Source organism: Neophocaena asiaeorientalis, unplaced genomic scaffold, assembly GCF_003031525.2.
Source record: "Neophocaena asiaeorientalis asiaeorientalis breed wild unplaced genomic scaffold, Neophocaena_asiaeorientalis_V1.1 scaffold46, whole genome shotgun sequence".
Lineage (NCBI taxonomy): Eukaryota > Metazoa > Chordata > Mammalia > Artiodactyla > Phocoenidae > Neophocaena > Neophocaena asiaeorientalis.
The window spans coordinates 3311359-3327218 of NW_020175393.1; the positions used below are offsets into that span (position 1 = coordinate 3311359).

Below are 15860 nucleotides of genomic sequence, written 5' to 3' on the forward strand. Positions count from 1 at the left end.
AGCTCTGACTTATTGTTCTCTTACTGCCCTAGAGCAATTTTGTTTTGAAGAGCACAGAACACCCTGTTCTGAAAGTGGCTGGCACATGAACTCGATGTGCTGACAGCAATTTGTACTCCGATTAAAATAGGGGGGAAAAGGAAAGAGTGCACTGCAGTAAGGAAAAAAAACTGGAATGCAAGAGCCCGAAAACTGTATAGTTTGTATTTTAGGAAGCAAAACTGAGAAAGAGGCTCCATAACCCCCCAAAAAAAGTGCTGTAAGCGCTCCAGCCTAAAGACCTTAGCTCTGGTAAGTGTCTGTTTTTCCCTTTTCTAATTATAGTAGTTGGTGTCTGATAGCTTTGCACTCATTCCCAGAACAATTACTGGGTCATGGGGATCTGAATGGGAATGTTGTAATGGCATTACGACTAGACAAGACTGGTCATTTAGCCAGAGAAAACCAGGTTGTGACAGGTTACTCCCACTCGGCAAGGGTTTTCTCTGCTGCCTAATTCATGCCAAGGGAGTTTCTCTCTGCCTGCATCTCCTGCCTAACAGAGCAAAGCATCCAAGAGACAGTGGGATCTTAATGACCCCCTGAAAAGGCAAATCCAGAGATGGATTTCTAAAATCAGGAGAGGCATATTAATCACTGATTAGAAGAGAAACTCTTCCCCTCAGTCATGGTGGTCAAATTTCCCCCAAACTGCCTCCTGTCCTCTGTACCATTTTGTACTATGATGAACAAATACCACTGGAAGATTGCTCATGGCACTGAGGGGACAGATGCTGAGGGCAGGTGTGGAACCTGGCTACTTGAACAGAATAACATTTATGCAAATGGTTATATGCCTTAGTCTAAACAGGAAGCATGCACACAGCAATAAATTCTATACCAATACAAATCCTCACCACTCTCCTCTTTACACCAGACTGGATTCCAGTCCCATTCTGTCACTTAACAACTGTGGCTTTGGGCAAGGTCATTTCAATTATCTGAAGCTCAGTTTCTTCATCTATAGAACAGGGGAAATAATGTCAGCTAACTCCTAATTGTTGAGAGTATTAAATTAGGTATTGAATTAAAGCTTTTAGCCCAATATCTGGCATGCATTCATTTAATGTCAGGGTGGCTACTCTGTGAAAATACTGTGTTATGTGTGGATAGACAGAGATGAACTCAATGAATGTTAGCTATGATTATTTTCCTGCAATTAGTGGTAAATTATACCAGATTAAACATGTTTTAGAACTTGGTATAAGAAAACACTTGATCGCTCCACAGAGAGAGCTGTCAAAGTATGAATAAAATTCAAAGTAGGCAAAGGCAATATCTTATTTTGTACCTCACAGTGTGTACAACTGTGTGTACAACACACAGTTCAGGGCCAGAAAGTAAATATTTATTTAATGATTAATCTGAAAACAGGGCATTAAGGAAACTGGTAGTAATTTTCACTCATTTATAGGAATTTTCCCTTTTGAATATGTTAGTACTCCTATTTTTAATAAATGCCAAGAGCTATTTAAATTCTTTACTGATATGGAGTTTTGTTTTTTAATACTATTCCAAAATAAATGGTCCACTGGCTTAATTTCTTAATAACAAAAAGATTATTTTCTACTAAGATTTTACTCTACCCGAAGCCTTGAAGATACCTTTTTAGAAGGAGCTATATAAATCCAAAATATATGAAAGAATAAACACTATCCATTTTAGACCCAAGTACCATACTACATTATTTTGTGAAAATATATAATAAAATGGTTTCAAGAATCTGCTCTCTCTTACTGGACAAAATTTGCCAGGACATTCATAAATACTTCAAAAGCATGTGAAAAACAAACAAAACCCAAAAAACCCTCATAGCTCTATCAGATTTCAACATGGTCATACATGAAATCTTTCCTCTATTTTCAATTTTGGACCATTTTGGTTTTTGGTGTTTTATTTATAAAGAACACATAGCTAGATTTTGTTGTCATCACTGTGTTAACCTTATAAGAATTTCTGCCTTTAATAGGTGGCTTTATCTCATTCATATTTTTTGTAATCACTGACATGACTGATTTTATTCCTACAATCTTATTTTTGATTTCCTACATAATGTTTTATTGTTATTCTTCCTTTATTACTTTTACTAAATTGATCAACCTTTCCTCGTTCCTTTACTCCCCCACTCCATGCAGGGTCGCTTGGAAGTTCTACATCCTATTCTTACTAGTACCTAACGTTAAATTTTAAACAAATCATTCAACAGTGTGTGTGTATATATATACACACATACACACATATATGTGTATATATATACACACACACATACATACACACATATACATATTTATCAATGTGGACTAATCAGCATAATATCTCCTTGAATAAGAAAACCTTCTTAGACCATTTGCTTCCCCTCTTCATTTCCCATTTGCACCTCATTTTGTTAATTCCCGTAGCTCCATACTGTTAAACAATTATTATTTTAACATTATAGTTCTACCATTTCAGAGATCCAAATTCAGCTGTCATGTTATGGAAATTACTTTTATGCTCACTAATGTTTCTTATGCCTTGAGTCTTCACTTCTTGGCTTTATTTTTTGTGATGTTTTAGAATATCCTATAGTATTTTTTTCAAAAAGGGCACAAGTCTGCATACTTCAAAGTTAATTTGTTCTCATAGTTGAGTGATAACTTGGCTGAGGATAGAAATTTAGGTTTAAAATATTCAGTTACAGACAATGATCAAAGCACTGTCTTTTAGTATTTAGTGTCACAAATAAGAAGTCTGATGTCATTCTGATTCTCATTCCTTTGCACATAGCTTATTTCTCCCTGGAAGAGTTCAAAATTTTCTTTTAAGTTATGGAATTAAGAAATTTCACCAGATATATATACAATGGAATATTACTCAGCCATTAAAAAAAAAGAATGAAATCTTGCCACTTGCAAAAACACAGATGGACTTAGAGGGTATTTATGCTAAGTGAAATAAGTCAGACAAAGACAAATACCCCATGATTTCACTTACATGTAAATCTAAAAAAACAAATGAACAAATAAAACAGAAACAGAGTTAGATACAGAAACAAACAGGGGGATGAGAGAAATAGGTGAGGGAGATAAAGAGGTACAAATTTTGTTAGAAAATAAATGTCAGGGGATGTAATGTACAGCATAGGGAATATTGTCAGTAATACTGTAATAACTTTGTAAGGTGACAGATGGTAACTAGACTTATCATGGTGATCATTTTGTTAATGTATAAAAACACTGAATCATTATGGTGTATACCTGAAACTAATGATATCTTAAGTCTATTATACTTCAATAGGAAGGAAGGGAGGGAGGAAGGAAAGGGAAATTTCACCAGGATGTATCTAGGTGAAAAAGCACTCCTTACTCCTGTGTGCCACCATTAATTGGCCCTTTCAATCTTAAGATTCTTCTATCTTGGGGCTTCCCTGGTGGTGTAGTGGTTAGGAATCTGCCTGCCAACGTGCAGGACACTGGTCTGGGAAGATCCCACGTGCCACGGAGCAACTAAGCCTGTGCACCACAGCTACTGAACCTGTGCTCTACAGCCCGCCAGCCACAACTACTGAGCCTGCATGCCACAACTACTGAAGCCCGTGTGCCTAGAGCCGTGCTCCGCAACAAGAGTAGCCACCCCAATCAGAAGCCCACGAACCAAAACGAAGAGTAGTCCCTGCTTGCCGCAACTAGAGAAAGCCCAGGCACAGCAACGAAGACCCGATGCAGCCAAAAAAAATGAAAACAAAAAAAACTGTGTGTGAGGTAAATTCTTAAGAAAAAATTCTTCTTTCTCTAGGAAACCTTTTTCCATTACACGTTTGGTTAGATACATATCATCTATCCTTGATTATCCCAGTCTTCTAATTTTTCTTTCACTTTTCATCTCTTTGGTGTTTTTTTTTTTTTCCCCTCTGTGTTCTGAGATATTCTTCACTATCTTTTGTATCACTAATTCAAGATTCTGGGACTGTCCATTTTGCTTTTCAACCCTTCCTCAGAGTTCCAATTTTGATAATCATATTCTTAATTTCCAGATACTTTCGTTTTTTCTTTTTTTTTTTTTTTTAAGGACACTGGTCTGGGAAGATCCCACGTGCCACAGAGCAACTAAGCCCGTGCACCACAGCTACTGAACCTGTGCTCTACAGCCTGCCAGCCACAACTACTGAGCCTGCATGCCACAACTACTGAAGCCCGTGTGCCTAGAGCCGTGCTCCGCAACAAGAGTAGCCACCCCAATCAGAAGCCCACGAACCAAAACGAAGAGTAGTCCCTGCTTGCCGCAACTAGAGAAAGCCCAGGCACAGCAACGAAGACCCGATGCAGCCAAAAAAAATGAAAACAAAAAAAACTGTGTGTGAGGTAAATTCTTAAGAAAAAATTCTTCTTTCTCTAGGAAACCTTTTTCCATTACACGTTTGGTTAGATACATATCATCTATCCTTGATTATCCCAGTCTTCTAATTTTTCTTTCACTTTTCATCTCTTTGGTGTTTTTTTTTTTTTCCCCTCTGTGTTCTGAGATATTCTTCACTATCTTTTGTATCACTAATTCAAGATTCTGGGACTGTCCATTTTGCTTTTCAACCCTTCCTCAGAGTTCCAATTTTGATAATCATATTCTTAATTTCCAGATACTTTCGTTTTTTCTTTTTTTTTTTTTTTTTGCAGTATGCGGGCCTCTCACTGTTGTGGCCTCTCCTGTTGCGGAGCACAGGCTCCGGACGCGCAGGCTCAGCGGCGATGGCTCACGGGCCTAGCCGCTCCGCGGCATGTGGGATCTTCCCAGACCGGGGCACGAACCCCTGTCCCCTGCATCGGCAGGCGGACTCTCAACCACTGTGCCACCAGGGAAGCCCCCCAGATACTTTCTTATCTTTTCCTTTTTCAGAGAAGCTGATTTTTCTGACTCATGAATTTAATATCCTGTTAAATATCTCTGAAGATACTAATTAGTATTTTGAAAGTTCATTTCTATTTCTTCTTAGTCCACCTCAGTGCTTCCATTTCATGGTATTTGCTGATGATTCTGTATTGTTTGGTCATGCTTTAAAAGGAAGGATTCAGAAAGATCAAGTGATTTTAGTTACCTGACACAGTTTTTCTAAGCCATTGGATATACTTCCATGGTAGGCCTTTTCGCAAGAGGAGTGGGCTGATCATGCAGATCTCTGGGTGAAGATCCCAAAGATATTTATTGAGCATTTACTACATGCTGAGCATCATGTGCACAGGAAGGCTGGGGACACCTTTTTCCACTGGTGTTGCAGGAAAAAGTTTTACTTCAGGAGCAAAACACTTCTGCTTATTTACTGTTGTGCAGAGCTGCTTTCACTTTTTTCCCCTTCAAATCTGTTTTAAAAGCTCAAAGATATTTATGTTCTCATTCTGTAGTCCAAGTCCTAACACACGGAGCCTTCTGAGGCAGATCCCTACTTTACTTTAGAAATTGGGCCTTACTGGCTTTAGCTTGGGAGCAAAAGTCACAGCCAGGCCCTAGAGTAGTAATTCTCGAGTAGTAATTCTCAATCCTTGGCTGCAAACTAGAATCACCAGGGTTTTTTTTGTTTTTTAAATACTTGTGCCTGGAGTTCCATCCTTTGAGATTTGCTATTCTTATTTAACTGGTCTGGGCTGAGACCTGGGCATCAGAATTTTAAAAGCTCCCCAAGTAATTCTAAATTCAGCCAAAGTTGAGAACCACTACACTACAGGCTTACTAGCCCAGCTGTTCCATATTGTTTTATAACAACCCTGATGATTACCCCATAGCCTGCCTTGGCTCCCTTGCACCAGCTGACTAAGCTTGGAGTTCTTCCCAAGCTTGTTGAGACGAACAGTATGTACCTCTGCAGAGGTCTTCTCTACACCTGTTGTGGGTTGGGTTTCCTGAGTCTAGTTTCCATCAGTCCAATTTTATCTACTTTACGTATTCCAGAAATTCTCCATAATTTCTGACCCACTTCTTGTAGTCTTCCTATTTTCCACCACTAATAGGGATTTCTTCCTCTTTTTTTGAAATCATTCTCCACCCCTCCCCTCCCCATCTCTCATTTCAGTGGGATTTGCAGAGGGAAAGGAGGTGAGAGGGAAGGGTACTCCAACAACTTGAATCCCTGCAGATCACTCTGTTGAAATTTTCACATTTGAAAATACTCCCGATTGTCTGCATTCTTTGCACTGATGTGGCTGAAAGCACCGTGAGGCAAGAGAGTCACACACAGCATTTTGATGTGCCTACTCCAGGCATAGAAGTTAACTCAGAAGATGTGAGAGATGGGAGTTGGGGGAAGAGGAGCTGGTAAGCTATTCAGAGCCTTATGTCAGATTGGCTTTTCTAAGAAAGCAAAGCTTAAAAGTAACAATGTAGCCACTACAGGCAATGAAGCTAAAGTATGATGACTAAAGTATCAGTCATCATGGTAATGTCAATTAGAGTACCTTAGAACACAGTGACTTTTTTTTAATGGAAAAAGGACAACACTGAATAAAAATTACAAGATGGTCATCTTAATTGACATAAAGCACACTGGAACAGAATCTAAAAATTGATTTGCAAGCATGAGGATCCTGACGGAGTAAAAATCACAATTTCTTTGAGAAAGAATAAATTCTGTCAAACTAATGTAAATTCTCTCTTCCCCAAAGAAATTATTAAAAGGAAGCAAAAGATCACAATTCAATAAAAGCCTTTTGATTCAGTCCACAACTTTGTTCTTCAGAAAACAAACCAGCAAAAATCCTGGAGAAATATGATTTAGGTAACATTACTAAGAAGATATATAATTATTTTTAAGACTGTTACTGAAGACAAATTGATCATGGGTTCTAGGTCAACCCTGGTAGAGACAAAATAATTTGCTGATGGACTGGCTATAGAATATAAGAGAAAGAGAAGTTTATTTCCTTAAATCTATTTAAAGGACGCAAAATAAATGATATAAACATTTATTTAGAGAAATAAATGTATTTATTTATAGAAAAAAGAAACTAAGTGTCTAACATGTATTAGGTACCTTTCTTCCCTTAACTGTCACAACAATCTGTGGGGGTAAAAGATTATTATTCCCATTTTACAGATGAGAAAACTGTATGCTCAAGGTGATTAAGTAACTTGTCTAAAGTCATAAAAATATCAAGTAGTGATTCCAAGATTCGAAATTCACATCTATCACTTCCAAAGCCTGTGTGCCCCCTCCCCCGGCTATTCACTGTACCTTTACACAGAAATGACAGAAACTTGATCACTCTTGTGTATCTATAATGACATATCATAATGGATGATCACTGTCTATAGTTTTTCTTTCACTGTGGAACTGGCTTTAGTTCTAGGATTTCTACTTGGTTTTGAATCTAATAGTATATGGGTGATGGTACCAAAAAAAAGGCAAACCAGTAAAGTGAAGACTGAGTAGACTTCAAAAGGAACAAGGTGATCTTGGCTTCTGACAGAGACCACTTTTGAGTCAACCTTCTGTCCTCCTCCCACACGGAGCTAACTGGTTTCAAAGAGGGAAAGCAGGACACCTTAACCTTGATAAGTGACAATACAATAAATTTTTATAAAATTGATTTGTTCCAGAAAACCAAAAAGGGCTTTTGGGAGAAAAAGTAAGAATAAACCATTTACTCTCAAATTTCCCAGGAAAGTACAATCTAACAAGATGAGAGACAAAAAAATTAGTCATTGCCCTTTCTTAATACATTTAGAAACAGAAAAAAAAATTATATAAAGGATTATTCACATATATTAAAAATTCTATTCATAGTATATTATCCTTCACGCAAAAAGGGGACATAAAAGTACATGTATCTGCTCACTTCTGCAAAAAAGTACAATAATAAACCAGGAACTAATGAGATTGGTTACCTATAGGAGGTAGGAAGGAACAGAGTGGAAACAATGAGGAAATGGGAACAGGTTAGTAGGGATGAGGGGGGGAATAACACTTCTGAGTATATCTTTTTGTATCATCTAGAATCATGATAATGTTTCATACACCAAAAAAACAAATAATTAAAACCTACCGAGTGTGGGGGGAACCCCAATGGAAGGTAAACATAACAAATGAACTTAACTGTATTACAAATGAATAACATAACCATACTGAAGGGAATGAGGATGAAAGAACTAACCTAAGTTGGAAAACAGTGTTTTCAATGTATGCTACAGGCTAATGACAAAAGGAAGTACACTCAGATATTTCCTACTTAGGAAAAAATATTTTTTTAAATATCTATTTATTTAGGCTGTGTGGGGTCTTAGTTGCGGCATGCAGGATCTTTGTTGCAGCATGCAGACTCTTAGTTGCAGCATGCGTGCAGGATCTAGTTCCCCGACCAGGGGTCGAACCCAGGCCCCCTGCACTGGGAGCATGGAGTCTTACCCACTGGGCCACCAGGGAAGTCCCAGGAAATTTGTTTTTCACAGGGGTATGGGTTAGCAATTCTGAAACTACTTTCTGTATATACCATGATTGAGCAAATAAATAAATATACTGTGAATAATGAGAGCCAGGTTTCTCACTGTTGGAGAAAGCAATTTCAAAGAAGCAAAGAGAGGAGGCTAAAACAAAACTGTGGTGGGCTGAAATTGAAAGTGTCAGTATGTACTCATAGTTTTTAATATATATATACAGACTAATACAGAAGTACACATAGAATGTGTATATATGCATGTCGAGATGTATGTATTTTCTAGCTCTGTTAAGAGGTTCTAGAAGCAATAACATTCCATAGCATGAGTATACCTAGCACCCAGATCTTCATTTCTAAATACATTCTCCAGTAAAAGGAATCAGCTTCCTTGGAGGAATGGCTGATTCCAGACTGGGGGCAGGAAAATTACCAAATAAGCCCTAAGCATCTATTGGTGTCATAAGTAAGAAAGTGCTCAAGAAACAATGTTGGAAGGACCAAAGAGCCAAGCTGAAGGAGTTTCCAATGGCCAAATCTAGGACAATCTGAGCAACAAAATAAATAAGAATAGTAATGAATAATAACCTACAGAATAAAATGACATCCATGGGTCAATACTGATATAAATAAACAACTGAATAAACAGGGGAGAAGAGGCAGCTCTTCCTTACAGCAGAATTCTAATTAAATGTAGAAGAAACAGTGGACATAGAAAAATCACCATTAGGCAAATACCACAGTAATAACGGTTGCATACAAAAGTCATTCATGGATGCTAAAATTAGTGTGTGAAGGTGTGATGTAAAAGAGGTTATCTGAATAGTTTCCAAGTATTTCCTTCCCAATGAGATACTTAGTAACTAGAGAGAGAAAAATAGTAACTTTACAGTGGAGAAACATGGCAGACCCCACCTTAACCAAGTGGCCCAAGTTAACATCAACAGTAATGAGACATCAATGTCATGTACTTCCTGATAATGATGAACTGAGATGGGCACATCACTTATGTATTTTTCCAAATATGTATAGCCTAAATCTAATCAGGGGAAAACATCAAACCAACCCAAATTGAGGGCTATTCTACAATAATTGGCCTTCAATTATTTAACTTCAAAAGTGTTAAAAGTCACAAAAAAACACAAAGACTGATCAGCTGTCACAGATTGGAGGAGACAAGGAGACATGACAACTAAATTACAATGTTGGATCCTGAATTTGATGGTGGACTTGAAAAAGGACATCAGCATGGCAACAGGTGAAATTCAAGTAAGATGTGTAGAATAGTTAATAGCACTGAATCAATGTTAATTTCCTGATTTTGATAAAAGTACTGTGGTCAAGTAAGATGTCAACATTAGGGGAAGCTGGGTGAAGCATATAAGGAAATTCTCTGTACTAGTTCTGCAACTTTTCCAGAAGTCAAAAATTATTTCAAAATGAAAAGTTAAAAAAATGACTCCAATTGAAAATATTACCAAAAGCAAGATTTGATTTAATTTAGCCTGCTCCAAAGTTAACTCTACAGTGGTAGTTTTGTGGTATTGCCTATAACTGGGAAGTTTTTCCTTTTAATTTAGTTGACAAAAACCTCCAATTTAAAAATATATAACTTGTTAAATCTGGGGAGTCACTGTATCACAGGGGGAAAAAACCCTCTACTTCTGTATATGTTTGAAATTTTTCATAATAAAAATTTAAAATACATGTTATAGACAAGATTTTTAAGTTCTTGTTAATATATTGAGGAGAATTTTCTATCATTTCTATAACTTTCATAAACATTTAGAATTCTATCAGGAATTTTTTGGGCTAGTAGGACCTTAGAAATTAAGGCGTCTACCCCTGCATCACTGGACAGGAAAGAAGCTGATGCCAGAGAGGCAACGTCTAGTTAGAGTGGGCCAAAGCCTGAACCCTATCTTCCAGCTCCTGGTCCAGGTATTTCTCCAACACTATACACCTGAGCTCTTCTTCATTTATTCTAAAACTTATCAAGAGTGATAACTATCTAAACACTTTAACTACAACAGAACAGTAATACTATTTATAACTGTTTCCAATTAAAAAAAAAAAAACTAAATTTGAACTAATTTGCCAGACTCGTGGAAATGAAACATGCATTCAAAGTAGAATGTAAGATAATGTTGTGGTTCAACATGCAACATTAAAGATGAGAAAATCAACTATTCTAGTTTACATTTTAAAAATGAACTCTTTAGGCCTTTTATATTGATAATATCAATAGTTCATGCTGCCATCCTTATTTAGTAATTTGATTTTTTTTTAAATTCTTTTTATTTTATTTATTTTTATTTTTGGCTGTGTTGGGTCTTTGTTGCTGCATGCAGGCTTTCTCTAGTTGTGGTGAGCGGGGGCTACTCTTCATTGCGGTACGCAGGCTTCTCATTGTAGTGGCTTCTCTTGTTGCGGAGCACCAGCTCTACGTGCGTGGGCTTCAGTAGTTGTGGCTCGCGGGTTCTAGAGCGCAGGCTCAGTAGTTGTGGCACACTGGCTTAGTTGCTCTGCAGCATGTGGGAACTTCCTGAACCAGGGATGGAACCCATGTCCTCTGCACTGGCAGGCAGATTCTTAACCACTGCGCCATCAGGGAAACCCAGTGATTTTATTTTTTAAGGGAAGTATTTCTTTCTTTCTTTTTAAAATTTAAAAAGTTTTTTTGGCTGCACCACGCGGCTTACAAAATCTTAGTTCCCCAACCAGGGACTGAACCCGGGCCATAGCAGTAAAAGTGCCGAGTCCTAACCGTTGGACCACCAGGGAATTCCCTTGACTTTTTTTTTTTAATAACTTAAAAAAATTTTTTTTTAAAATTTATTTGTTCTATTTATTCATCTTTGGCTGCATCGGATCCCTGCTGCTGCACACAGGTCCCCTCCAGCTGTGACAAGCGGGGGCCACTCCTCGCCGTGGCACACGGGCCCAGTTGCTCTCCCGGACCAGGGATTGAACCCGCGTCCCCTGCATTGGCAGGTGGACCCCAACCACTGCGCCACCAGGGAAGTTCTCCCTTGATTTTTTTAAATGGAAGTATTTGTTTTCTCACTACTGTCTTTTTTGAAGTACTTCAACTCAGTAAATGCCATCTTGCAAAAAATTTATCCATGCAGAAAGCATTTACTGAACAACAAATGTGTGTAAGGCTCTGTAGGTGATGCTGGAAACAAAAAGATGAAGAAAGATTCTGGTCCTCCAGCACTCACTGTATACTAGGGAAATGGGCAGATGCTGATTAGAATATAAAGTAACAAGTAGTGTACACACAATGTGTGTACACCTCCCTCTGGGAGGGTGGACGGGTGCTCAGTTAACCCAGTCCTCAGTCAGCCCTGTCCTTATATTCAACTTACTAGCAAATGAAGAAAATGGAATAGCTTCAGGTCACTCAATAAATGACAAAGCAGAGCTTGAACCCAGGTCTCCTGACACAGAACAGAATAAACTATTCTCCTGTTTTGATCTAACTAAAATGATGAACTGTTTTTTATCTTAATGACAGCCAGTGAAATGGGTTTGATGCCCTGACAGGCATTACAATCTACTACTCTATTTGGTAACTCTGTAACCTTGGGTAATTTACATAACTTCTCTGAACTCACTTTTCTCACCTAGGGATAATTAATCATAGCTCAAAAGGTTATTGTGAGAAATAAATAAATAATATATAAGGCAACTAATATAACTGTTGGCACACCAAGGAATCCACAGACTAAGAATTCATTGATGGATGGGCTTACCTTTTACTCATCGTTTTGAGTTTGAAGAGGCTGGTACAGTTCTTGGCACACACAGGTTGAATGAATATTTACTAAATGAAGTCACTTTTAAATAAATGCTGAATTTAAAACTATTAAGAGATATATATTCAATATATTTATTTTCATAAACAGATTTTTTAAAACAAAATCTCCATTTCATCCACATAATTGGAACCCAACTTTTAAGGACCAGTTCCCTCTCGCAGCAGTACTTACTTTCTACTGTCGCTCCTTCATTTGGGTTTGAATACCCTTCTCCTTTCCGTTTGATTCTTCGGATAATACCTCCATCTTCAAATAAATCCTCTCCTTTGAAATCAAGAAGCTCAATCTAGAAAGGAAAAAGGGATCTGACTGAGAACGGACCAAAAAAGCCAATTTAACATACTTAAAGGCAAGGGCAACCACTCTCCTTTCATTTTACAAAATAAAACTCTGTTTTATATTTACCTGTGCTTCTTAATTATTGGAAAAGTAGGGAAAAAAGAACACTGCACTTTTCAATACCTGGAAAGAAACTTCATGTAATGATAATGTCTAGGACTACATCCTGTGGGGCTGCAGTGCAAAGACAGACAGGAAATACAAGGAAAACTGTCTTGTGGGCAAAAAGCCAGAGTGACACAGTGCTGGCCCAGACTATTTTGTCTGACTCTAGAGGCCACCACTTTTTCTCCCGATTCATGGAATCCCCTTCTTAAAATTAAGACTAAATCTTATGAATCAGGCCTACAACCAACTAAAGGTGTATTTTACCTAGTTACAATGTTTTAGGCATTTCCCCTCTTTAATTTTTTAATTAGGTATGGCCAAATATGTATAATTAAACACAATGAATACCATTTTATCACCATCTACTGCTTCTAATGAGGAAGTGAGATCTGTGACATTTATAAACCTCTGTAATATGAAAATAGCTTTACAACTTGCTTTATAGCTTTAGGTATATTTCAACATGTATCTCCCACATTTCCATCCTGTCTTCTGATCAGGTTTGAGTATGTCATAACTCACACCACTGACCAGAACCTTTATTTCTAAGCCTGTTGTCTTTTGTTTATTTGGATATGACCGTTTTCTGCCAGAGACACGTTTCTAAGAAAGCACTGGCACACATCCCTTGGGTTTGTGGGAAACAATTCAAGAAGCCAAGCTCCAAAATAAATAAGTTGGATCTGATTCTCAATAGCAAGCTCAGCTCCTTGTTCCACTGCCTGTTGCTTTGGAGCCAGCATTATAGTAGAGCAGATGCTAACAAGGCAACATCACACACATACTTGCCTCAAAAAAGAGAGTTGCATTCGAGGGAATTTTGGGGAGACTGCCAGCCGAGCCATATGCATATTCTGGTTTGCACAGTAAATGACAGATCTCTCCTTTCTTCATGGTAGCCACCCCAATGTCCCATGCCTTGATAACTTGGCCTAGGAGAAAGGAAAAAGTGGTTGAAAGCTATAAGCCATATTTTAAAAGACTTAACTGTCATGAAACAAAAGTTCAAACAAATTTCCAATTCCTTACATACTATTCAGCTAGGAAGTAGGGGCTAAAAAAACCCTCAGTAAGACCTATACACTAAGAAATAAATTGTGATTTTTTTTTTTTGAGGGCTATCAGAGAAGATTCTCTGCTGAGAAGGATGAAAGTAGTATCAGTTTCTAAACTACTCAAAGACTAAGTCTTTGAAAAGTGGCAGTAACATCATCTTTGAAATGTGGCTGGGCTGCAGTTGTTGCTTAATTTATAATTTCAACCATAAGAATAAGTGCGTGTTTTCTAGGCAGAAATGGAACAAAAATAGTATAGAAAATGGAATTTGTCCTAAGAAAGCTTATAATTTAGTTGGGCAGACAAAAACAACAAACAAGAAACTGGAAAAGTATAAATTGTATAAAAAGGCCCATGAAACAGATTTCTTCTCAAAATTTAGAGTAAGAAAAAAAGTGGGTTTTGTTTTTCTAAAAAAAACAGAATGATATGTGTCCTTTTTTGCCAAATCACAAGAAGTGCAGAACTCAGAATTTTTTTTTTTTCCTACTTCCAGGGAACAAAGCTTACTGCTCAGCTATAGAACTATATTAACCCATATAATTGTATCTTACAACAAGCAGTCCCAAATCCTTTGGGAAACAATAGAAAATGTACAAAATTTCAAGGGATAATATATACATTTGAGGTGCTATGTCAAAGACTTTAGTATTCAAAGTGAGATCAGGTAATAAGCAATGAACTCCAGAGAAGGTGAATTTTGAAGAGAGCTATTATCTTGAACTGAGAACTGATGTTAGGATTAGAGTAAGGATGATTAGAATAAGGGGAACCCTATACTAAGGTATGTAAGTAGATATGGACAAAGCATTTGTGACTCATGACTTCAGCTTAGTCTTAGGCGTTACAACTTTTCAAAATATCAGATACACTTATTTTAGTTAAAAGTGTATATAAGGTATACATGCCAATTATTAAAACACACGAGAGAAAGATATAAGTGAAAGGTAAAAGGTCATCCATTCCCTCCTTAAAAGAAGCCACTGTTATGTTTTTTTTGTACCCATCCACTGTGTGCTGTCGCTTTTAAAATAATTTAAAACATAAATGACAGCATACTATACATTCAGTTCTGAACTGTTTTCTCATTACATAGATATTTTAATTATACAGAAATATGTTATAAATATAAAATGTTTAAAATTATTTTTTTGCATATAAGAATCTTTATTATTCATTCTCATTTTTTTTTTTATATTTTTTTATTTTTTTTAAACATCTTTATTGGGGTATAATTGCAACCCATCCACTGTGTGCTGTCGCTTTTAAAATAATTTAAAACATAAATGACAGCATACTATACATTCAGTTCTGAACTGTTTTCTCATTACATAGATATTTTAATTATACAGAAATATGTTATAAATATAAAATGTTTAAAATTTATTCATTTATGTGTATATACATATCTTTATCCATCAGCAGATAGGATATGCGTTTTAGGGGTTAGACGTGCAGCCTGCTTTAACTTCAGACTGACTAAATTAGAATACCAGGTCGGCCCCATATTAGTTGTGTGACCTTGTGCAAGTTTCCTCATCTGCAAAATGTAGATAATAATAGTACCTGCCATATAGTTGTTACAAGAATTATTAGATAAAATATGTCAAGTGCCTGGCATATAATATGTATTTAACAAAGGACAGTTATCATCATCCTAAATACATACTGACCTACTTCATTCTCGGTGGCTTCATAATATTCCAGTCACTCTACTATTGAGATACATTGCCAACAGTACTCTAATAAGAATTTTTGTCCCTTATGTTTGCCTATTTTGTGCAAGTATATTTAGAAGGTAAATTCCTGGAAGTGCAAAGGTGATGTGCACTTTCCATTTGATAGATATTGCCCAACTGCCCTTCCAAAAGGGCTACATTAATTTATATGCCCACACACGGTTCCAATGTGAAAACAGTCTAGAATCATCAGAAGAAATGTAAAGTCTGCTGTTGACAGGCTGCTCTACTGTCACTGATGCTCTTCAAAGAGTGCAATGGCTTTAGCGTGGGCCATTTAGAACAATTTTTTTTTTACTCTCAACTCCGATATTTTAAGACAAATACCTTACACCCTCTTTCAGGAAATCTTTATACTATGG

The 15860-nt window shown here is 37.0% G+C and overlaps 1 protein-coding gene across 12 annotated transcripts in view; it reads right to left on the minus strand.

The window, feature by feature from the left end:
• The window catches only part of FKBP5 (FKBP prolyl isomerase 5), a 95145-nt gene that overhangs the window by 23372 nt on the left and 55913 nt on the right, over nt 1-15860 (minus strand). For all 12 annotated transcript variants that reach the window (XM_024766311.1, XM_024766310.1, XM_024766312.1 and 9 more), the window contains 2 exons: nt 13493-13635; nt 12428-12542 (listed from right to left, as the gene is read on the minus strand). In XM_024766311.1, coding sequence (XP_024622079.1) covers nt 12428-12542; nt 13493-13635 — 258 coding nt within the window. The remainder of the gene's footprint in view (nt 1-12427; nt 12543-13492; nt 13636-15860) is intronic.